General features: G+C 45.5%; 1 protein-coding gene across 1 annotated transcript; it reads right to left on the bottom strand.

The window, feature by feature from the left end:
• Nucleotides 1-337: 337 nt before the first annotated feature.
• Nucleotides 338-7,168, bottom strand: CRYBA1 (crystallin beta A1). Its single transcript, XM_022595442.2, has 6 exons — nucleotides 7,138-7,168; nucleotides 5,696-5,760; nucleotides 4,563-4,681; nucleotides 3,176-3,317; nucleotides 980-1,122; nucleotides 338-708 (listed from the first exon to the last, which is right to left on the bottom strand). The coding sequence occupies exons 1-6, from the start codon at nucleotides 7,166-7,168 to the stop codon at nucleotides 561-563; spliced, it is 648 nt and encodes a 215-aa protein (XP_022451150.1). The 3' UTR covers nucleotides 338-560.
• Between the last annotated feature and the right edge of the window lie 18,157 nt (nucleotides 7,169-25,325).

Genomic DNA, 25,325 nt, shown 5'->3' on the forward strand with positions numbered 1-25,325 from the left:
TATCCTGCCTTTTGTCATGACATTGAGCCTTATGTTCTTCCAGTTGAAATAAGAAACTGAAATTGAGCTAAGCAGTTAAGCAATATGGCAATGCATATTTGAGAAACTTCCTAAGTTTGTTTAGCATTGATTTGTCACAAGTGAAAAAAAAAACAGTGCTAACATCAACATTAGAGTGGGGGTTAGAAAAGATGAAAAAACATTTACCAAAAGTGTGTCTGTCACTATATAGACTGATGCATTTGGGTTATATGCTTTCATGTTCTTTGAAATAGGGAATCATTGTCCTTGGCCAGGTAAGTGACTTGCAAGGACACAAAAGGGAACTTGGGGTTTTACTGAAGCTTGTCTTTTAAGATTCTCAGACATGTAAATGTGATTTCTATAAAGCATGGTAGTTAATTCAGTCTACAAAGTTGTTGGGTTTTTTTAAATGACATTTATTGTGGATTTCAGCAGCTAACATTTGGAAGCAGTTTCTGAGCAGAACATAAAATTCATTCTAGATTGCTTAGCAAGGACTCGTGCTTGCGGAATTGTTACTTGGAGCTTCTAATCCACTACTGTTGGATACGGCGAATTGATTGAATCTGGGAAGTCTGGGCATGAGAACCCCACTCTCTCCAGTGTTTATAGTCTCCTCCATGATGGTCACATTCCAAGATATACTGATAGCCACGGTATCCAGGATACTGGTAGCAAACCCAGCTAGGAAAGCCAAAGCAGATTGGATTATTAAAACTAGTTAGGAACCCGGTCAAGACCCCCAAACCTGAGCCTCTTTCCTCGACACAATGATATGGAAGGCTTTTAGGCTTAGAAAACAAGAGCCATCCTAAATACGCCAGGCACCGTTTGTGAGCAGATACGTACAACCAGCTGAAAATTAACCTTGATTATGAAAAAAGGTATGAGAGTAGTCAACATAAATCCTTCCATACAGGAATGTCTGGGGGAGGAAAAACTGAGATGCACTTACGCTCCACATTGTATCTTCATGGAACCAACTTCGTTGTTGAACCAACCCATGGCTTGCAAGGAGGGGTAGTCATCACAGATTTCCCATTGTCGTCCAATAAAGTTTTCTTTCTCAAAGATGGTAATCTTAGACTCCTTATGATTCTATAATGCAGAAATTTTTTTTTTAAGTTTAGTACCGGTGTTAAGGCTGTCATTGTAATTCTTTATCACATTTATCAAACTCAAAACTCCTGGTTTACAGGAGGAAGTACATGATCATTAATTGTAAAAATATTTCAGGCAATACAGAGATTTTAAAAATTGGGTAATCCTGGGCTTCCCTGGTGGCGCAGTGGTTGAGCGTCCGCTTGCCGATGCAGGGGACACAGGTTCGTGCCCCGGTCCGGGAAGATCCTACATGCCGCGGAGAGGCTGGGCCTGTGAGCCACGGCCGCTGAGCCTGCGCGTCCAGAGCCTATGCTCCGCAAAGGCAGAGGCCGCAACAGTGAGAGGCCCGCGTACCGCAAAAAAAAAAAAAAAAAAAAAAAAAAATTGGGTTATCCTGTTTAATCCAATTTAATACCATAACATTTAAGATTTTTTTTTAAGGTCTTTATTTTTGGCTGCATTGGGTCTTCGTTGCTGCGCGCGGGCTTTCTCTAGTTGTGGCGAGTGGGGGCTACTCTTCGTTGCGGTGGGCGAGCTTCTCATTGCGGTGGCTTCTCTTGTGGAACACAGGCTCTAGGCACACGGGCTTCAGTAGTGTGGCACGTGGGCTCAGTAGTTGTGGCTTGCGGGCTCTAGAGCGCAGGCTCATTAGCTGTGGCGCACGGGCTTAGTTGCTCCACGGCATGTGGCATCTTCCTGGACGAGGGCTTGAACCCATGTCCCCTGCATTGCCAGGCGGATTCTTAATCACTGCGCCACCAGGGAAGTCCCAATACCATAACATTTAAGATGTACAAATAACTGATATACTTTGGAACAACGAAAGACCAATGAAGGAAAATTATGACAGCAGGAAAAATATTTGAAACACATAGCCAATCAAAGGATTAATTGTAATGTGGAAAAGATCCCACAAATTGATAGGAAAAGGAAGTCCATGTGTGCCTAAGTGTTTGTGTGTGTGCATGGCATTGGAAACAATGTAAATGTCCAGTAGGGGATATGAAGACTACACAGGCATTAAGAAGGCAGAGACTAACCTTTATGAAGTTCAAAAGCAGGCAAAACTAGCCTTAGTGATAGCAAGTGGAAAGGAGCAATTGATTGGAAAGGGACACCAGGTAATTTTATGGGGCAATGGAATTGTTCTCTATCTGATTAGGGTGTTGGTTATGTGGGTATACATGTTTTTCAAAACTCATAAGAATATACACTTAGGATTTGTGTATTTCACTATGTGTAAATTATATCAATACATTAGAGGGAAAAAATCGGAGTTAAAGTGAGATGAAAACACATCCAGATAGGGAAATACTAAATACCTTTTAGTTCTAGAACAGTTTAGTTTACCATTTCCACTACTTGAATTTTGGTAGGACTTTAAGATGAGATAATTAACAGCTAAAATCATGAGAAGATCACATGATATAGATGAACATTTGAAAGGGTTTTAGCCTAGCCTTACTCCCAATGTAGGGATCATTTTTCAACACACCCCTCAAGGTCATCCTGCTTCTGGTTGAATTCTCCAAAAGACTAAAAGCATCCCATTCTGATGCATAATTGAATATTGCTTAGTGTTAGAAACAAGAAAGTTGGGAATCAAAGATAAGAGGTGCTGGAGCTCTTGCCTACTTCTTCAGTCATCGCACTGTACTAAAGGGTTACTTCAGCATTACCCTGTTTCTAGGTAAAATGATACACAGATTGAAATTTAACTGGCCCAGGATTTACTTTTATTACATGGTAAGTGCTCTCACTAATTATCTTATTGCACTTCTGAAGATCTGGGCTCCTGAGTATCCGCTTCCTGACACCTATAAGAAGCCCTTACTTTTAGCTTAATAAAAATACCATCTAGGAGAGAAAAAAATCAAATGGTAAACTTAGAAACTAAGGGAGCAGTGTTTTTCTTTTCTCTTTATACTTTTTTCCTTCCTGCCACATTTCAGCATAACTGATGGGAAATAACATAAGTGTCAGTCCATATGCACCCTTCTCTTATCCATCCCCCACATGCACAGAAATGAAAATTTCAGGGACTCACAGCTGAACAGATGGGGCGGAAGGACATGAGGCGCTCAATGTGGTAGGCATTACTCCCGCTCCAGGCATCCCAGCGAGGGTACTCTCCTCTCTCCAGGACAAACTGTTGCCCGCAGAAGCTGGTATGCTCATAACCAATCCAGCTGCCAAAGACAAGTAATGGTGTTTGTTCATGGTGTTCAGAGCTTATATGGCCTCATGGAGGAGGCATCTTTTTTTTAGATGTTAACAGTGGGGTAAAATATCCAATTAAAGCCATACAAAGTAATACTTTTGTCATGAGAGGTGGAGAATGGCAGCTGCACTATGTGGGTTTGTAAATATATTTGTTTGGGGTTACCCACTGAAGAGGTGTACTTCACTGGCCTGAGTAATGAGTATTGACAAAGTCAGTCTAAAATTATATTTCCTTTCCAAGTTACCTTGTTCTCTACTTGGAGCTCCAGGTTCAGGATCTAGTGACTGACTATTGCTTTGGCTCCAGCCAAACCTATTGACTTCTTTCTAAGGAAGCAAAGGGATGAGCAGGCAGCTGATGGATGACTGGTCTCTTGTTTCCTTGTCGCTTTGTGGGTTCTCCTGCGTACCTATATATACCTGTACCTTATTTATTAAAACACCTCGGACTGACTTTTCACAACCAGGTCTCAATTACTGACGACACCTTAAAGAATTTTACTTTAAGGGTTGAAGAGCTCAATTTTGGGGGTGAGCAACTTGTGGAAACCTACCTACATGCATGGCCAGTTCTGCCTAGGCCGAAGTAGAGTCCTTGCCTTTGTGTTTCCGGGCTGATGATCAAGGCCTCAACTAACTTGCCAAGAGTAAGAAGACAAGAGAGGGTCTTCCTTGCCAAGGAGATTAACCACCACCAAGAAACTCCTGAAAGACTAGCTAGGAACTACAATTACTCTCGAGTTGAGTTCCTTTTTTCAAAGAGAAATTAGCTAACAGTGTCTGCTTTGGGACGTGGAGGGGAGTTAGCTGTGAAGCTGTAGCTTGATAGTTTCCTCTCTCTTTTCTGTAGGAAAGAAAAACTCAAGGGGCTTGTGGCTATTCTGAGGGAATCCCAGGCAGAAGCCTCTGGGCTCCAGAAGCACAGAACTGATTACCATCACTGCCCCACCCCATGGTATATATTTCTTTAATCCCCCCCAAATCTAATACCAAGCCACTAAGAACCTCATGTTCCTTCCAGCTTTGAGTTACTAAATTACGCATGTAGTGACTTTTGTTGTTTTTGAGATTACTTAAGTATGGAGGCTTCTCTCCCAGAAATGATTAGAGTTTGGGGGAACATCTTTCTTCCCTGATCTCCACCTTTATGGTCACATGCCTGAAGGGACCAGAAATAAGGGGCCTGATGTTCTGCTGAGGTCTATACTCACGCGCCACATTCCACCTTGAGAGACCGGACGTTGTCAAAACTGCGCTCAGAGACATTTGGGCAGGAGCTGGTGAACTCCATTCTCTTGCCCTGGAAGTTCTCCTGGTCATAGATGGTTATCTGAAATGGGATTAAAATGGGAAAACAGAGCTAGAAAGTGGTACATGAGGAAGAACAGAGGCCCAGGCAACATCTTAACCTGTGTCTGACCCTGTGTTTTCCATCACTAGCTACAGCCCAGGAGGCCTGATGAGGTCTATTCTAGCGTAGACTGGGTTAAGAAGGGGTTTGAACTTAGAGCACTGGTTGGCGGTGTTCACATGCCCAGTCGGGATGAGGCGTGGGGATTCGTTTCTGACAGGAATTGTCCTCCAGGGATGATAGCCGACCTAGTGGGCGTACCAATGATTTGTGGACTCTTACTTCACCATGATTCCTGCATAAGTGTGGCCCAGAAGCCAGGAATCTGGGAGACCCAGGGGCTCCCTGTGAATTATTTCTTAGCTTCTCCAGCCACACCTGCTATAGAAACCCAAAGAGTAAAGGGAGAGTTGTGATAAACCCCTTTCATACCTTGAACTAGAACTTGGCTCTTGAACCTGGCTAGAGGACGACTCCCAAAGCTGTGAACAGGACTCAAGAGTTGACCCAGTGAGGAAGGTAAGGGTGTTGAGGGAAACAGTGGCTGAGGATCAGCCACTTCAGGCAGTGGTTACAACCAACCTCACGTTGGGAGTCAGGAGACCATAGTCCAACCATTTATTTGGGATCTGGTGGCAAATCTGTCCTCATTTCTGGGCCCTCAGTTTTTCCATGTCATAATTCACTTGGGCTGCTCTATTTTAAGATGATTTTAGTGGTGTGGAGGAAAATTGACCTAGAAAACTAGGTATCATTTCCCACCCATCATGGGCTTCCGGGGTCATCCTTCTTCTGTCCGAATGGGGCACCCTGAGAAGAACCTTCCTGAGACAGCATCTGGATTTTGGGTGAACCCTTCCCCTACAAGCTGGTGTTTTATTGGTCGGTCACTGTCCCATGGAAAAGCACAGCTCTGAGGCCTGCTCTGAGGTGGTATTATGCCCCCTGCCCTGATGGAGTCCTCAATTTTCCCTGTGATAGCGATGGGCTTACCTTCCATGGCCCCACAGACCCCGGCATGGGGTTAGTTTGAGCCATCTTGGTGGTTGGAAGGGATTCTGGAAGACAGAACACACACCAATGACATGGTCTCTGGGGTGAGGGAAGAGGAGCACAGGCCGAAGTAAAGGAGGCTTGAAGTCCAGTAAACAGACTTTGGTTGGGACGCTGGCTCTGCCTCTCACTAGCCGAGCCTCAGTTGTTTTCCGTCGGTAAAACTTCTATGCGCAGTTATTGTGAGGATTAGAAGCAATAACGCAGGTAGAGCACTGAACAGATGCCATGACCACTTGATAAACGTGGCTCTCGTCCTCTTGCCTGCCTCCAGGCACCCGCTGCTGGTGGCAGCGTCGCCTCAGTCTTACATACCCCAGTATAAACCCCTTGGCAGCCATCTAGTCCAGACACTTCACATTACCAGTGCGTGCTCTCACTGTCACCTGGCTTCTCACAGCCCTCAAACGGACCAGCTGTGCACAGCCATGCGCCATTCCCTCCCTACTTCTCTGCCTTCTAGACCTACCCAGCCTTGGTCTTGCCTCCGGAGACTTTGCTGCTTTCCCCAGCCTATGGTGACTTGCTTTCTTTCCTCATTTCCAGCGCTCATCACAGTACTGATCTGTCTTCCTATTGAATATGTCCTGGGTGAACATCTCCGTGGCAGGGCCTGGGTCTCCAGAGTGACTGATGTAGAACCATGCTGAGCCCATGTTGGGGTGGTGCGTGTTTGAGGAGGGGGACGGGTGGCATTGAAAGACTTACCGAAGGAAAGTGAGGAAGAAAAGAGGATGATAATAATAGCTAACACTTAACAGTGGCCCACCCTATGCCAGGCCCTGTCCTACATGCTTTACATGCATTAATACATTTCATCTTCACAATGAGCCTATGAGGGAAGCACTATCATTGTCCCCATTTTACAGGTGAGGAGGCTCATAGAGGTGAGGTAGACAGAAAAAGATGGTAGGAAGAGTAAAGGCGGGAAGGACAGGGGGCAGAGGTCAAGGAGGGAGGGAAGAAAGAAGACGGGCAGGTGGACGTCAATTTTCTTAACTCAGAACAGCCATTCATAGTTTTTCCCTCTGGCTGGTATTGGCCCAGGGACTGATGCATGTAAGCTGTGACGTAACTTTCCGTTCTGAACCTCTGAACAAGCACTTCCTAGCTCTTGCCCCCCTACCTTCTCCCTATGCCCCAGGAGCCTGTCATTTCTTGGGGCCCCATGCCCCCTCCCAGCCGTGGTTGCTAGGGCAGTGGTTATTGTCATGTAAGTGACTCCTCTTGGGGTGGCAAGAGGAGACTACCTCCCCCAGAGTACCCCAGTCTTCTCCAGCCATCTTCAGAGGCTCTAACCACAAGGCAGGAAGACGGGGTCCCCCTTCTGGGCATGTTTCTGCAGGGGAAGGAAAGGAAGGACCCCTCAAGGCCTTACTCACCCAGCTCCTGCTGCACAGTCTGGGTATCCATCTGGTGCCACTTCCTCTATGGCCCTGCTCTTTATAGCCCTGCGGCTGATGCCCTCCAGCCCTGTCAGCACTCTGCTTTCCCTCTGCTTTTGTTCCCCCTGATCCCAGAGCTTTGGTGGCTCAGCCTGCTGGGCGGGCATCCCTCAGGGCTTTGTTTAAACCTGGGATACAGAAATCCAGAGAGGCCCTGCTGCTGTGGGCAAGGCTGGCTGTGCAGGCCTTGGCTGCTGTGGACTTGCTCTCAGAGCAGCTGGGAGGTGAGGACAGGCCTCTGCGTGCATCTTGTCCCCTACTTTTCCTCTCGCCACCCCAGGACCTTCTAAGACCCCATGTCGTAACAAACACATCAAAACGCACCTCCCTTCTCATACAGGATATACATTTTGGTGGTTGTTGTTTAAAAATGCAAAGGATTATTACAATTCTGAACTCTATTTTTAAAAAAAATGGTTCAGTGTGTGCTTGGAAATCTTCATTATACCATATTTATATGTATAACTATGCTAGAGTTGAATTCAGTTATGGTCAGCTAGTAGACAGGACTCTCTCTGTAGCTATGTTATTAAATATTCATTTTAATTTAGCAGCTTTCTTTTTCAAATTTGGAGCCAATAAATCTTTTGAGGTTTTTAAAAAATATATTGCTTTAGGCCCTTAGCAGTCTCACAGGCCCAAGGTACCCTAACAGGTAAAATGATTTCTCCCTGGAATTTCAGGGCTCTTGGTGAGAAGAGTGTGTGGTGATTGGGGGCCTCCCCAGGAGCCCTGAAGGGGAGGATGTGTTGTTCAAGAATCACAGCTACTGTGAGAAGGAGGAGGGTGCCATGGGTGGAGGGTGCCATGGGTGAGCCTGGCAGATGTGAGTTCAGATCCCAACTCCCCCTGGGTGGGTGACTGGGCAAGTTATTCAGCTTCTCTCAACCCCCAAAAAGGAGATACTGTCTGCCTGACACATCGTAGGTTTATTATTACATATTATCCTACTCTCCTTCTGGTGACAGATCCTGCAGAAAATCTCGTAGCAGCTTGGAGAGAGGAAGAAACTTTTCCTAGTAAAGTTCTCCCAATCCCTCTGCCAATCTCTCTGGCCTGGAACTCAGGTTTGTCTGAGCCCCCTTTTCTCAGAACCAAAAATCCAGGGGCTAGTTCTGGTATACACACAAGTGTCTGCAGGTCAGGCAGAACATTCCAAATGCACTGGTCTGATGATAAGCGTGATGTGCCACCCTAGGATGTTTCTGCTGCTTGATTAATTGATGGCATCTGGATCGATGGCTGGCGAGAACAGAGTCGCCTTGGGGATCGTGGCCGGCTGGTGGCTGTGCGAGGGCTTAAGGCACCAGCTGTCCATGCTGGTGATTCTTCCTCGACTTTCCTTTTCTTTCTCCTCAGAACTGGGGTCTTGGGAAAACACTTATTTGTTCATTTGTTCATTCATTCATTCCTTAACTCCTGGACTGGCTTAGGTACCCCCACCAAGTGCCCTCATGACACCCTGCACTTACCGATGATTGCATGGATCACACTTAGAAATTGTTTTAGAAACTAGAAATATTGGGCTCCAAGGAGGGAGACTGGGCACTTGGGGTTTGAGTATAGGACAAAACTTTTCATAGTATAGTTTTCTGTACTTTTTGAGTTTTGAACAATGTGGACATATTTCTATCAAAACAAAGTTATTTTTGAAGATAAAGAAACTGTTTGCTTAATTATCTGCTGCTTCTGCTAGACGCCATCCTCTATGATGGCCGGGACTCAGTTTTGTTCATTGTTATATCTTTGGCTCTGGACAAAACTCTTAGCTCAGTAAATATGTTTTTGTTTTGTTTTGTTTTATTTTGTTTTTTTAAAGAAGATGTTGGGGGTAGGAGTTTATTAATTTATTTATTTTTGCTGTGTTGTGTCTTCGTTTCTGTGCGAGGACTTTCTCTAGTTGTGGCAAGCGGGGGCCACTCTTCATCACGTTGCGGGGGCCTCTCACTATCGCGGCCTCTCTTGTTGTGGAGCACAGGCTCCAGACGCGCAGGCTCAGTAGTTGTGGCTCACGGGCGTAGTTGCTCCGCGGCATGTGGGATCCTCCCAGACCAGGGCTCGAACCCGTGTCCCCTGCATTAGCAGGCAGATTCTCAACCACTGCGCCACCAGGGAAGCGCAGTAAATATGTTTTGAATGAATGAACGACATCCAATGATGGAGTTTTGTGACTCTGGGGGCAGAGGTGAAACTGACGTAGTCCTCACCACCCTAGCCACAACCGACCTGCTTGTGTTGTGTTTGTGCTTCATACATGCTCAGCATCTCAATTTGGGAGCTCTACACACTACTGAAGTGTTAGAGCCATGCAGGCTGATTGAGCCAATTTTTAATTTTTGCAGAAAAGTGGGGCTTTTACGTTTGATTGAAAAGCCCAAACCCGTGAACAAAACCACTGTAAGGGGGAAGATCAAGGTCACTGTGCAAACAATTTACAAATATCCATCCAATTTTCCTGGGGTCATAAGAATCCCCAGCCTGTCCTCTGTCCTCTTTCCTCAATTACCTTAAGTCCAAGGAAGCTGGAGAAGGAGTACCAAATCTCCAGTGCAACCATCATGCTTTCCAAATAGCACCGCAGTGTTTTTTAAAAAATATTTATTTGGCTGCGCTGGGTCTTAGTTGCGGCACATGGGATCGTTGCTGCGTGTGGGCTCCTTTAGTTGCAGCACGCGGGATCTTTTTTTTTATATAAATTTATTTTTATTTATTTATTTTGGCTGCATTGGGTCTGCGTTGCTGCACGTGGGCTTTCTCTAGTTGTGGCGAGCGCGGGCTACTCTTCGTTGCGGTGCTCGGGCTTCTCCTTGCAGTGGCTTCTCTGTTGTGGAGCACAGGCTCTAGGCGCCTGGGCTTCAGTCGTTGTGGCACATGGGCTCAGTAGTTGTGGCTTGGGGGCTCTAGAGCGCAGGCTCAGTAGTTGTGGCGCACGGGCTTAGTTGCTCTGTGGCATGTGGGATCTTCCTGGACCAGGGCTCCAACCCGCGTCCCCTGCATTGGCAGGCGGATTCTTAACCACTGCACCACCAGGGAAGCCCTGGGATCAACTTAGTTGCGGCATGCATGTGGGATCTAGTTCCCCAACCAGGGATTGAACCCGGGCCCCTTGCATTGGGAGTGTGGCGTCTTAGCCACTGGACCACCAGGGAAGTCCCCTCAATATGGTTTTTAACCAAGTTCTACAGGATTCCCCCCCCTGACATTGTTTGGAACTACTGCTTCACCTGCCCCATGATGGTTATGGCCTCAGAGCTCCAACTCCCTCCGCTGTCTCTTTCCAGGAAAGTCAGGGCACAGCCACTCCAGGAGTGGGAACCAAGAGAGCAACCAGCTTGTATTCCCTTCTCCCAAGCTGGGTTTGGGTCTCTCCTCTTCATCCTTAATAACAATAACTACAGTGTACAGAGCATTTACTGTGAACCAGACACTACCTTCTTTATTCTCAAAACAACCCCATGTAGTAGATCATTATGATACCCATTTTACCAGTGACTTAACTGAAGATCTGAGGGGCCAAGTTCTGGGCCAGGGAACCCAACAGGGACTTGAATGCACGTCTCTCTGATTCGAAAGCACAGAGTTTTTCCTACTGGCAGCCCTGCCTCTCTGGCGTAAAGTCGGATGATAATACCTACCTGACCCACGGCTGTCAGATGAAGGGAAATGAAGGTGTTTAGGGTAGCCTTTGGGACCCAGTACCATCAATAAATGGTAACTATTATTATAGCTTGTTCCAAGTCAGATTCTATCTTGTGCCAGATTCTCATAGAGATGAGTGGGAACAAGCAACAAAGTTTTAGAAACATTTATCCGATAAAAAATACTGTCTTTGAATTTCAAAAAGACCACATTCATTCCGTTTTCTTTTTTTTTTTTTCCCAATAGTTTTCTCTATTCCATTTTAACAGCGCATTCTGTCAGTCTAACCTTCTGCAGGGCATTGATCTACGGGGACAGGGATTGTGAAGTCTGTTCTCAGTCCACACGCTCATCACATGAACAGGTGGGGCAACTGTCTACCCAGTGGGGGGGGGCTTTTAGATGTGGAGGTGATGACAGACGTTGAGGAGAATGAGACAGTCCCCAAATGTAATGTGGTCGATTTGAACCTTGGGTTCCCCAGCACTAAGGCTACATGACAATCATGGTAGATGCTCAGAAGAACTTTATGGATGGCTTGGACACCCTGACCTTGTCTCTGGGCCCAGGGAGCCTCACAGGATGAGGCCCAGGGTGAGAGGGGTGAGGTCATGGGGCCAGGGCAGCCCCTGGACTCAGCACTTTTTGGCAAGAGCATAATGGGGCTGACCAGGCGGCTGAGCAGCACTTCTGTTGTTTGGGAATAAGCAGGATGAGTACAAAGCAAAGGGCCCAGTCAGCGTTCAGCCAGCACCTACCTCCCCCATGAGGGGCTGCTTCGGGGGGACCTTTTTTGCCCTAGTCCTTGCTACACCTTTAAACAAGTAGGAGAGCCAGGGCCTGGCTGGGCCTGAGAAGGCGTAAGCGCTAGGAGAGAACTTGGGAGGCATCTCAAGTCTCTGGTTCTTCCTGAGCTCTTTCTGTGTTCATCTATCCCTTTGCTTCCAGACATAAACGGATGCTCGCTTGCCTGCTAGGGAGTGCTGTGGTTCTAAGGGCCCAGCCTCTTAACCTGCTTCTTCTGTGTGTAACTAGCTGGAGGGCATCTCAATTCCATTCCGTCTTACTGAATTTCTCAATACTGCAGCTTGTCATTTCCTCTCAACTGGAACCCCATGAAACTATTAGAAAAATAGGAACAAAGATGGGACTTATCCTATTGGGTGGCACTCAGCCCATTCTCTCAACTACAGCCAAGTAGTTCAACTCTGTCTCATTTAGGGCGGCCAGATTTAGCAGATAAAAACATAGGACACCCAGGTTAATTCGAATTCCAGATAAGCAATTAACATTTTGAAGTATAAATAGGTCCTAAACATTTTTTATCCTAAAAAATTATTTGCTGTTTATCAGAAATTCAAATGGAACGGGGTGTCCTGCTTTTGATCTGCCGACACCGGTCTCCTTCCACCTTTGTCTGGATCCAGAGGTGATACCCCTCTGCCAATCTGCTTCTCTGTTGTCCTTTGGAGAAGACAGTGTAAAAAAGTCACCATCCCGGGCTTCCCTGGTGGCACAGTGGTTGAGAGTCCGCCTGCCGATGCAGGGGACACGGATTCGTGCCCCGGTCCGGGAGGATCCCACATGCCGCGGAGTGGCTGGGCCCGTGAGCCATGGCCGCTGAGCCTGCGCTCCGCAACGGGAGAGGCCACAACAGTGAGAGGCCCGTGCACCGCAAAAAAAAAAAAAAAAAAAAAGAAAGTCACCATCCTCATGATCACTTCCCTGGCATACCCCGTCCCACCAGCCACCCTACAACATCCTTTGATAGAGTGGAGAACGGGAGAGAATCTATATGTTTTTAAGTGTTTTCCCAAATGTTATCTTATCTAATCCTCCCAAGTATCGCTGAAAGATATGCTTAGTTAACCCCATTTTACAGTAGAAGAATCAGACTCAGAGAGCTTATGTTACTTGCCCAAGGTCACAATGCTGGGAAGTGACAGAATCAGATTTCAAACTTGATTCTCTTTGGTTCCAAAATCTATATTCTTTACCATGTTGTTTATAGGAATCCCTCACCCTTCATTTGTTTGAACAGCATGACTCATATAGAGTAGCCATAAAAGCACATTTATTTTCATCTCCTCTGCCTCATTATGTTTTTCCATTGGGGCTAATTTTTTTTCCCTTGCCCTGGATGTAAACTTGGGCAGTCCCAAGACTTTTTGTGGCCATTTTTAGGTAATAAAATGTTGGATGTACTTTAAATCATAAAAGACAGTCTCAAGTTAAAGTGAGAATGTTCAATCCACTATAGTAACCAAAACGTCAATCTCCATTCAAAGGTGTCTTCTCCTTGCTACCCCAGATAGGACCTGCGTTAGGCAGAAAGCCTGAGCCCAGGTTAAGGGCACTCTTTTTTCTTTCTCCTGCTTACTCACTGGTTTCTGATCCTTCTAGGATTGGAGGGAATGGGAGAAGGAGAGCAGAACATTCCTTACCTGATGGTCCTGTGATAAGATGGCTTCACATTCTGTGCCCAGCAAATCTTCAAAACTGCCCGTCTTGTGGGCACTTACTGGTTCTTGGGAGACGCCGACCTCCCCGCCCCCCCCATGCCGCCACCACCACCACCTGCAGTAACCTTGACCCAGGTCTGTGCATCTCCGCTCTGTCTATTGTTCCTTCTACAGCCCCTAGGCCCCAGGTGGTCTATGTCTAGCTTTACTCTGCTGAGGACCCGTCAATCCTCCAAGAGTTCTGCTGGACTGAATCTGCTCCAGCTCCATCCCAGTTCCTTCTGAGGCATGACCCACGCCATGCCTCAGGAAACACTACATGTACTTTACCACAGCAAATTCTAGAATGTAGGCTGATTCTTACTTAGCCTCCTCTGCTTTGCCTCATCCCTCAGCAACTGCCCAGCTCAACTTCTGACCTTTAGATTTCTAACTGCAGGGACACATAACAGGCTTTCTAAGTGGAGACCCTGGAGCCTTCACCTAAGGTGAAGCTCTTTCACTCCTGCCCTGAAGGATGATGGGGTTCACAGCACAGCTTCTCAAAAAACTCTCTCCATAGTCTGTCTCTCATCTCTCCAACTGTACAACCTCGGTGTCGGAAGGAAGTGTTAAGAGCCATCAAATCAGTTCTCAAACACCTCCTTTGAAATTTCTGCATAGTGTTCTGTCACATAACTCACTTTGGTTTCTTTTTTTTTTTTTTAATATATATATTTTTAACATGGACCACTTTTAAAGTCTTTATTGAATTTTGTTACAATATTGCTTCGGTTTTATGTTTTGGTTTTTTGGCTGTGGGGCATATGGGATCTTATCTCCCCCCAACCAGGGATCGAACCAGCACCCCCTGCATTGGAAGGTGAAGTCCTAACCACTAGACTGCCAGGGAAGTCCCCTCACTTTGGTTTCTAACATCTAATGTCTCAGCCAAAACGTCCATGTTCACATCCTCTAACATGGGTGTGTTACTTCGCTGCTCTCTTCATGCTGCTCACCCACCTGTGCTCCCTTTACCCCCAGCAGGAGAACTTACATCCTATTTCATCAGGCATGGATTTCCCCAACTTCCTGACCCTGGAACCTACAGTACCTGCAGCATTATCTACTTCCACACCAGGTGGGACTCACCTCTTCACCTCCAGTCCCAGATGTTCACCACTTCCTGTCCTGGACAACATACCATTCTGTCTTCTTAGGAATTTTATTTAATCGATTAGCCCTCTCTTTTCTAGTATTTTAAAAAATAATGTCTATATTTTACTACAAAAGTATATGTAACTGAAGAAGTCATATATTAACTGTACAATAAATATTTTTTACAAACCCAGGAACCCTGCTTTTCAAAGGTTACCATTTTCAACTCTTTTAGCTTTTCCTTTGGTATTCATTGATTTCTAGACATTATATACTGATTTCTTATCTTGGCAGACAGGATTTTAGCTCTCTTCCCCTCCCCACTGTCCTATAGATCCATTACAAATTTTGCTTAAATCCATATTCAGTGAATTAGTTTCTATGACTTTGCAAATATTATTTACTACTGGACCAAGTAATGCATGATAACGTTTCCTTTCTTGAACAGTGTTTTGTTTTCCCTGGAGTTAAACATTCCCTAGTTTTGTCATAGCTTCAGTTTTCTTGCATCTTCATGAAATACCTCTTAATACAATGTCCTACATGCTCAACCTATCAGAACCTCCTATTGGCTGCATCTTTTCCCCTTGGAGACTTCCATCCAGAAGCCTCTGTTCTCCTGCTCCAGACTGAAGAAGTTTCTGTCTATGCTACTGCATAGGTATTGCCCAGAGACCTCTCTTGGCTGACATCCTGGGAACTCCCTTGTCAGTGCTCCAGGGTTGAATCTGTGTCCTCTTTCATAGTTTACCCTCTTGTGTTAGTAAAACACATTCTCTAACAGTGTCCTGAGAAATGGCACATGAACATAAATTTTTTAAGGTCAAAATATCTAAAAATGTATTTTTGTATGGTCACATTTGATTGAAGGTTTGGCTGCGTATAGAGCACTAGTACCCTACAGATCGGGAAGGCGGTTCCCCTTTGTCTTCTACATGCAATGTTGCTATTGAGACGTATAATGCCATTTTGATTCCTCATCCTGTATGAGACGTTTTTTCATTCCTTCTAGAAGTTTTTTGTTTTTTTTTTAATTCCCAGTGATCTGAATTTCCTGAGGCTGTGCCTTGGTAAAATCTTTTTTTCCCTTTATTTCTGTGGGCATTTAGTAGACTCTTTCAACTTTTAGAAAAGACAGGTCCTTCAATTCTCTGAAATGTTCCTGTATTACTTCTTTGATCATTTTCTCACCTCTGTTTAATGTATTTCTTTTTCTGCAGCTATTATTCGTTGGACATTGGACCACCTGAACTGATACTCTAGTTTTTTTATATTCCTATTCTATTTTTATGTCTCTTTGTCTTTTGGTTCTGACATCTAAGAGATTTCCTTGATCTTAGCTTTTAATTCTATATTAGTGTCCTACTGCTGCTATAGCAAATTACTAGCCCAAACACAGTGACTTAAACAACACAAACGTATGATCCTACAGTTCTGGAGGCAGAACTGCACTCCTTCTGGAGGCTCTCAGGGAGAATCTCTTTCTTTGCCTATTCCAGCTTCTAGAGGCTGGTTGCCTGCATTTCTTGGCTGATGGCCCCTTCCTTCAAGCCAACAGCATGGCATCTTCGAATCTCTCTCTGTGTGACGCTGGTCTTCCTGCCTGCCTCCCTCAAAAGGACACTTGTGATTATATACCCAGATAATCCAGCATAATGTCCCCCATCTCAAGTTCCTTAATCATATCTGCAAAGTCCCTTTGCCATGTAAGATCATTTTCACAAGCTGTGGAGATTAGAATGGGGACATATCTTTGGAGGGCCATTATTCTGTCTACCACAAACTTTTTACCAAATTTGTTATTTTAACTATCACATTGTTAATGTCCAAGAGTCCAATTTTGTTTTCTGATTGTTTCATTTTAAAAGCATCCCGTTCTTGTTTCATAGATGCAGTATTTTCTTTTATCTCCCTGTGGGTATTTTTGCTTCTTTGAAGTTTCTTCATCTCTCTACATTATCTCTATTCTCTTCAGGTTCCTTTACTTCTGTTTGTTTATTACTACTATTATTTTATGTTGGAGACTTTTCCTACATGTGTCATGATCTGTGGATGTCCTTTCTTATTGAAGAAAAAGTGCACTGGGAAAAACTGATTGGAAAGTCTGGATGGCTGGGTGAACACTGTCAACTGTAAATTTCATTATATGACAAAAGGTGGTCAGCCAGCTTTTTTGGTTGGGAATTATTAAAAATCAGTAACTGTAGGTGTTTTGCTGGGGTTGGTTCAATTTCCCCTCCTGGAAGTCATACTGCACTCTTTGTGTCATTGTGCACAGCCCAAACACAGGGACTGGTGAGTTATACTGCACCTCCTTAAAGGCTCCTGTTCACTTTTTGTTTCAAAGATCTGATTGGAAGTTACATATGTCTGCTGGTTGCATCAGTGATGGAGTTTGTTTCTGTTTTTTGGTCTCCATGTCATGTTAATTTTTAACCTCTCTCCTACTGACTCTTTTTCCTCAGCCTATAAACATGCTTAAGCCTCCTCGTCTGAAAACAAAACCCCAACCTACCCCCTCCAACACTCTGCTTCCCCTTCTGGATGTCACCTACTCTCTCTCTGCCTTCATAACCACAGGTCTTAAAAAAAAGTAACTATTTCAACTTCCTCACCTCCCTCTCTGTCTTCAAAAACAGCAATCTTATTTCTGTCCTTGCCTTTCTTCCAAAACTGCTTTGGCAAGGGAGACCAGTGATTTCCATATTGCCACATCCGACGGACGCTTTTTTTTCTCTGTCTACAATACTTGACTCGTTGAACGTGTCCTTCTTTAGAAACTCTCCCTTGACCTCCGTCTGAGTGACCACTCTCTGCTGCCTCTCAATCTTCTCAGTCTCTTCCCTTTCCCCTTCCTGCTCCTTCTAGGTCAGTCTTCCTGACTCTGTTCTTGGCCTCCTTTTCTTCTCATTCTAGACTCTCCTTAGTTAATCTCATCTACTCCCAAGACTTCAACAACCACTTTATTCTGATAACCCTCAGAGCTATATTTCAAATTCAGACATCTCTCTGTGTATTCGTTTCCTAGGGCTACTGTACAAATAACCACAAACTTGGCTTAAAACAACAGAAATTTATTCTCTCAGAGTTCCAGAGGCCAGAAGTTTTTTGTTTTGTTTTGTTTTGTTTTGTTTTGGCGGTACGCGGGCCTCTCACTGTTGTGGCCTCTCCCGTTGCGGAGCACAGGCTCCGGACGCACAGGCTCAGCGGCCATGGCTCATGGGCCCAGCCGCTCCGCGGCATGTGGGATCTTCCCGGAGCAGGGCACGAACCCGTGTTCCCTACATTGGCAGGCGGACTCTCAACCACTGCACCACCAGGGAAGCCCCAGAGGCCAGAAGTTTTAATCATGGTGTCAGCAGAGTTGGTTCCTTCTGGAGGCTTTGCGGCGGAAACTGTCCCATGTCTCTCTCGTAACTTCCAGTAGTTGCCAGCAATTCTCAGCCTTCCATGGCTTGTAGATGCATCACTCCAGTCTCTGCCTTCATTCATCTTCACATGCTGTTCTCCCCATGTGTCTCTCTGTCTTCACATGGATTTTTGATGACACCAATCATTGGATTTGGGGTCCACTCTAATCCAGTATGACCACATCTAAGTTCACCTAATTTCATCTGCAATGACTGTATTCCCAAATAAGGTCACATTCTGAGGTTCTAGGTGGACATGAATTTTGGGGAGACACCGCTCACTATTCAACTCCAGTGTTGAGTATTCAGCTTCCTCCTGGACATCTGCAGTTAGATGGCTTCCAACAGACTCCTCAAACCCAACAGAGCCGAGTGGTTCAGATGATCTCCACTGTCACTCCTACCCCTCAACCTGATCTTCCTCTGATTTTCGCTGTCTCAGAGATGGTGTCACCATCCACCTAGTTATCCAAGCCAGAACCTGGGATCAATCTTGACTCCTCTCTCCTTCTCACCATCATATCCAACCTTTGGCTGAATCTTGTTAATTCTACCTCCTTAATAGTTCTATATGTCCCCAGTTCTGCAATCCCATTTATCAGTTATTATAAGTTTGGCTGCAAGTAACAGAAAACCTAATGCAAACTGGCTTAGCCACTAAGAAAATTATTTAGTTCATTTAACAGACAATAATGCAGTAAGGGGACTTCCCTTGTGGCTCAGTGGTTAAAAATCCACCTGCCAGTGCAGGGGACACGGGTTCGAGCCCTGGTCTGGGAAGATCCCACATGCCGCGGAGCAACTAAGCTCATGCGCCACAACTACTGAAGCCTGTACTCCTCAACAAGAGAAGCCACCGCAATGAGAAGCCCACACACCTCAACGAAGAGTAGCCCCAGCTCACCGCAACTAGAGAAAGCCCGCTCACAGCAGCGAAGACCCAGCACAGCCAAAAATAAAAATATATATAAATAAATAATAATAATAATGCAGTAAGGTAAGCTTCAGGCTTGGTTGATCCAGTGATGTTTCAATGACCTGGGTTTTTTTGCTGTTTTTTTTTTTAATGTATTTATTTATTTATTTTTGGCTGCATTGGGTCTTCGTTGCTGTGCGCAGGCTTTCTCTAGTTGTGGCCAGCGGGGGCTACTCTTTGTTACGGTGCTTGGGCTTTTCATTGAGGTGGCTTCTCTTGTTGCGGAGCACGGGCTCTAGGCACACGGGCTTCAGTAGCTGTGGCACGCAGGCTCAGTAATTGTGACTCACAGGCTCTAGAGCACAGGCTCAGTAGTTGTGGTGCCTGGGCTTAGTTGCTCTGCGGCACGTGGGATCTTCCCGGACCAGGGCTCAAACCCATGTCCCCTGCGTTGGCAGGTGGATTCTTAACCACTGCACCACCAGGGAAGCCCATGACCTGGGGTTTTTTTCCATCTTTATTCTACTGGCTTCATCATAAGCCTGGTTGCTTTCATGATTATTGGATGTTTTCCAGTAGCAATTGGGGCCACGTGTTTCATTTTTCCCATCCATCAGGAGAGAGAGAGTGGCTTCCTGTGACGTCCTAAAGAGTAAGGAAGAACTTTCCCAGTAGACTTCAATATCCAAAACTTGTGCCTTACTGGCTAGAATTAACAAGAGTGAACATTTTGCCATATTTACTTCAGGTCTTTTTAAAAAAATAAACGTTACAGATAAAATTGAAGATTCCTTTGTACTTCCCTCAGTCTTATTCTCCTCAATCCCACCTCAGAAGCAACCACTATTCTGAACTTATGGATGTTTCCCATCTATGTTTGTATATTTCTTTTACATGCTTATAAAAATATACGTGTATTTTTTTTGTTTTGTAAAAAAAAGTACATAATGTACATATAAAATGTATACACATAAATGTACATAACACATATAAATTCTGCAAATCCCTTTCTTCCTTCAACATTATATTTTTGAAATCTGTCCATATTGATACATGTAGATCATGTTCACTCATTTTATGGACTATATAATATTCCATACTATGAATATACTGCAATTTACAATCTCACTTTGTGTCTTTTTTTATCATGATTTCTGTGCATTTCCCCCTTCACTCCTGCCTTCTGACTGAGTTTTTAAATTATCTATTTTTCCTCCACTGGTTTGAAAGTGTACATTCTGCTTCTTTTATTTTAATAATTACACAATCTTTTTTTTTTTTTTTTTTTGCGGTACGCGGGCCTCTCACTGTTGTGGCCTCTCCTGTTGCGGAGCACAGGCTCCGGACGTGCAGGCTCAGAGGCCATGGCTCATGGGGCCCAGCCGCTCCGCAGCATGTGGGATCTTTCCAGACCGGGTCATGGTATTCTATTCTATGAAAATACCAGTTTTTAAATCCTTTGTACTATTGTACTATTGATAGAGACTTGGGTAGTTCCCACTTTGGGACTATTATAAATAGTATTATAATATAGTATAAATAGTACTGCTGTGAACATACTTATATATGTTTTTGGTTAAGATCTAGAAGCATTGCTTTTGGGAAGATACCTAGGGGTGGAATTGCTGGGTCACACATATGCTCAGTTTTAGCAGACATCGTCAAACAATTTTCCAACGTTGTTGTACTAATTTACACTCCCACAAACAGTGTGGAGCAGTTTTCACATCTGTAGGCACATATTAGAGGATTTGGCACTAGAGTAGGTCTTTTCCCTCAATTACACGGGATTGAGAATTACTACTGCTCCTTTTCAAGGAGAATAAATCAAGATTGATATCAGAAGCCCTGGTTTATCTCTTTTATACTTTATGATATATAACTACAAGGTATATCAAAAACACTACAGTTTGTCAAGCTTCTACCATGTGCCAGACACTGTTCCAGGAAGCCGTTTCCTCCTTGTCACGACCCTATGAGGTAGGCATTATTATGGCTTCATGTTGCAGGTGAGGCAGCTGCAACTCAGGAAGATGAAAGAACTGTCCCAGGACCCCAGAGCCTGAAGCAGCAGAGCTGCAGCAGCCTAACTCCAAAGGCTGGCCTCTTCACTCTGAACAGCGAATACGCTCCTGCATCCTCCTGCCAGAGTGTGGGCTCAGCTTTTTTCAAAAACCTCTTTTGCACACCCCTAAAGACCTAAAATACAGAGCCATGTACTGTCAGATATGACTACCTGGAGCAGATGAAATTTGCCCACCTGCAACCAGAAATCCATGCCTTTGTATCAGCGGGTAAAAACAAGTGAGTGGTCACCGTGAAGAATTCTGCTACCAGAAATCTTGCTTCTGTCGAGTGTACCTTGAGTTACACTGGCTCAGTGCTGGCACATAGTGGCACCTCAGGAACATTGGCTGAACAGAACTGTAGAAAAATCCACATTTGTGATGTTGACCCGGGGCCCTCTTGGCTGCAGCTCCTGGCCTCTAATCTTTGACCACCAGGGGGCACACTTCTGTCCCTAGAGCACCCTCATTCTCCCAAAGCTAGTTCCCTGGGGAAGAGAGGGATCTGTCAGAAAACTCTGAATTTAGAAAAAAGATACAAGAGAATTGGGTTTTTCCGGGTGTGGTCCAAGGACCACCAAATCATAATCACCTAGAGTGCATGGCTAAAATGCAGGCTCCAGCTTATTCACCCTAGACCCATAGAATTAGACTTTCCACGGGTAGAACTTAGGAATTGTACCTTAAGCAAGGTCACCAGGTGATTTTTTTTTTTCATGCACATAGCTCTGTGTTCAGACTACCCGTGTTCAAATATTGACTTTTTCACATGTTAACTGGGTGACTTTGAGCAAGTCAATTAACCTAAGACTCAATATTATCATAAAAGGGGATCATAAAACCAGACTTAACTCTTAGAGTTGCTGTGAGTAATAAATGAGACAATTCATGTAGAGAGCTTAGCATGGTGCCGGACAGTGTCTTAGCACTTATAAAGCTTAAAATATCATTACTGGGGCTTCCCTGGTGGCTCAGTAGTTAAGAATCTGCCTGCCAATGCAGGGGACACGGGTTCGAGCCCTGGTCTGGGAAGATCCCACATGCCACGGAGCAACTAAGCCCATGCACCACAACGACTGAGCCTGCGCTCTAGAGCCCAAATGCCACAACTACTGAGCCCGTGTGCCACAACTGCTGAAGCCCGTGTGCCAGAGCCCGTGCTCCGCAACAAGAGAAGCCACTGCAATGAGAAGCCTGCGCACCACAACGAAGAGTAGCCCACGGTCGCCACAGCTAAAGAAAGCCCGTGCACAGCAACAAAGACCCACAAAGCCAAAATTTAATTAATTAATTAAAAAATATATCATTATTATTGAATGATCTTAGGAGGGAGTGTGGTGAGGGGGAAAGGGCACAGTGGATGAGACCTGGAAGAAGTCTGGGATATATGCTTCCAGTGTAGGCTTTGCTGCTCTCACCAGCTGTGTGTCCTTGGGCAAGTCACTTAACTTCCCTGGGCCTCAGTTTCTGCACAAATAAAATGAGAAAGTGGGACTAAGTGGTCTGTGAGATCCCTTCTAGTGCTGATGTTCTGTGAAAATTTCACAGGGTTTGAGGATCCTCGTAAACACACACACACACACACACACACACACACACACACACACCACCTATACCACCCCTGTGTGGTTCCTACAAGCCCCTGTGTGATTGTATCACATCAGATTACATTGCTAATTCTCTTCCCTGCCTTTTGTGAGGAGGGCAGAGCCCATGTCTTCTTCATCCTGGAGCCTCAGAGCCTGGCACATTGCCTACCACATAGCTCCTGTGCAATAAATATCATTTATACTGAGAAAGTAGAAATATAAAGTGTGACACAAATGTGAGGAATTAGGATAATTTTTAATCCTAGTTGGTCTTTAAGAAAACAGCTGTTGGGGTAGGATTAGGCCAAGAATGGCTGGAGGAGCCTGGAGGCCAAGGTGGGATTCAGGTGTGAGTACTGAGTGGCCAGAGAACTGGGTGCAGGGATACAATGCAATTCACCTGGCACCCTCCTCCTGAAGGTGAGCTTCTTTTCGTTGCTGCTGTCGATTTGTTTTTTGTGTGTGTGAGAAGCAGGACTGGGGTCAGTGTCTAGCGCGATATCCTGCAAGTCGTAGACCTTCAAATATTTCACTAAGAATCGTGGCCCAGGAGAGCTAGAAGGAAAGAGACGTCAGAAACAATCCTCCCATTTTCACAACACAGCAGAAAACTATGAGCCAGGAAGGCAGAGCCCCTTCCCAAGATGACACATCAGGTTGTGGTGGAGACGGGCGTGTGAGTCTACCAAGTTCCATGCCAGGGCCTTGCTCCGGACCCTGCTTCCTCCCGCACTTTTAAACGAACGATGAACGCACACAAGTGGAAATGTTTCTGAATGTGTGCTCCTGTCTTTACCGGTCTTTGGGTTTGTCCAACTCTGTGTGTCCAGCTGCCTCCTGCATGACTCCGCCTGGATGGCCCCCAGGCATTTGAAATGCAGATAGCCCAAACTGAGTTCATTACCTTCCCTGAGTCTTCTACCTCCCTTTCCTGTTTTTCTCTTTCAGCAAACAATGCCACTGTTTATTATTCTATTACTCAGATTAGAAACCTGGGTGCCACTCTTTTTTTTTTTTTTGGCTGCACCCCACAGCTTACAGGATCTCAGTTCCCCCACCAGGGATTGAACCCCGGGCCCTCAGCAGTAGAAGCCTGGAATTCTAACCACCAGGCCACCAGGGAACTCCTGTGGGTGCCACTCTTGACTCCTGCTTCTCCCTCACCCGTCATCACCAAGGCCTGGCAGTCCCACCTCCTGCTCTCTCTTCACTTCATCCCCCTGAAGCTGCTTGACACTTCAGTCCGGGAACTCATCATTTCCAGGCACCATGCAGACTCCTAACCAGTGTCACTTCTCTCCACTTGATCTCCAGACCCCAGCAGTCTGAAGCATCACCCGCTGTCTGTTTGTAAAATATGAACCTGTGAAAATATTTACTGAGGTTCTGTGCTTGGTGATAAGTGAATGATGATGAACAAGACAGAGATGGTCCAAGAGATGAGCAGAGCAAGGATGATATGGACAAATAAATGGGTAATTACAATAGGTTATGGAAAGTGTTATGATGGGGGAAGTATGGAGTGAGATAAGAGCTTTGGGGAAAGACAGCTGCTGAGCTTGGTTTGTTGAATGACTAAATGTGAGTAAATTAATACTCCTAATCCTGTGAGATTTCAGTATCTGCCCACACCCCCACCCTCTGTGTCTTGTGCATATTGTGAATAAGTCTGTGTATATATGTGTGTCTGTTGGGGTTGGATTCAGCTGTGTGTGAGAGAGAGTCAAAATAACAGTGGTTTAAATGAGATAGAAGTTTCTTTTTTCTCTGACTTCAAGTCCAGACCTAGTGGTCCAGGGCTGGTGGTGTGTTTTTAAAACAAAGTTGCAAATTCTTTGACTCTCCTCCCATTGAGAAGTGCAGGTCTATGACCCTTCTCCTCAACTCTGGGTGGGCTTGTGACTTCTTTGACCAATAGCATAGGCAGAGGTGATGTCAAGTGACTTCCAAGGCTTGGTTGTGAAAGGCCACGGAGCGTCTGTCTTGATCATTGGAACGCTTTCTCGTGGAGCCCTGAGCTGCCACATAAGAAGTCCAACTCTTGCGAGGCCATCATGCTCGAGAGACCACACGTGGGTGCTCCAGTTGACTGTCCCAGCTGAGCCTTTCACCAAAAGCTGCCCCTGCCAATGCCAAGATGCTAGACATGTGAGTGAAGCTGACTTGGACATTCCAAGCCAACCCATGCACCGGCTGAATACCACCAGGTGACCTCAGTCAGTGGCACAAAGGGCAAGAAAATCACCCAGCTGAGCCCTGTCTGGAAGTTGCACTTACACTTCCATGTACATCCATTGACCAGAAAATAGTCATATGACCACCCTTCCTGAAAAGAAGGCTGGGAAATGAGGTCTTTATTCTGGGTAGATACTGCCTAGCTATTAATAAAAAGTTCTATCACTATAGAAGAAAAGGAATCTCACATTAGGGGAAGGTTAACAGTCTGTCACTCTGTGTGTGTGTGTGTGTGTGTGTGTGTGTGTGTGTGTGTGCGCGTGTGTGTATTCAGGGAGCAGCTGGACCTGGAACATGCAGCTCTGGTCCCAGGCTGACCCCTCACCTCCCGGGGCCAGACTGCTGGTACCTACTTCATCTGACACCACTTCTGGTACCCACATTCTGGGTGGATGAGGGGACCCTGGATTAGGGCAGTGATTTCTCAGCATCCTCTAGACAAGAGGGAAGACAGGCTGGAGGTGGGTCCAGCCTGGAACCCCAGGCAATGCTTCTGAGTCTGGCCTGGGGAGCCCATTTCCAGGTGGGCCAAGGACTTACAGTCTGGTCTTTTGGTCCTTGGGAGTAACCTCCTTCCCCGCCAACTTCCTGCTTCTGCAGGTGAAACCCATTCACACCAAAGTTCCATTACATCCTCACCTGAGGAGGTACCTGGCTTGCTTGTATACAAT

Source organism: Delphinapterus leucas, chromosome 19, assembly GCF_059928025.1.
Source record: "Delphinapterus leucas isolate spDelLeu-1000000601 "Yukka" chromosome 19, BTC_Dleu_Yukka2, whole genome shotgun sequence".
NCBI classification, from domain to species: Eukaryota; Metazoa; Chordata; class Mammalia; order Artiodactyla; family Monodontidae; genus Delphinapterus; species Delphinapterus leucas.

Bases quoted from the DNA above. Each gene is read 5' to 3' on its own strand.
- CRYBA1 (XM_022595442.2), bottom strand. From the start codon at position 7,168: ATGGATACCCAGACTGTGCAGCAGGAGCTGG. The intron at 3,318-4,562 runs GTGAGTATAGAC...TGTCTTTGGCAG, and splicing joins CTCAAGGTGGAATGTGGCGC to CTGGATTGGTTATGAGCATA. The intron at 709-979 runs GTAAGTGCATCT...TGGCTTTCCTAG, and splicing joins ATGAAGATACAATGTGGAGC to CTGGGTTTGCTACCAGTATC.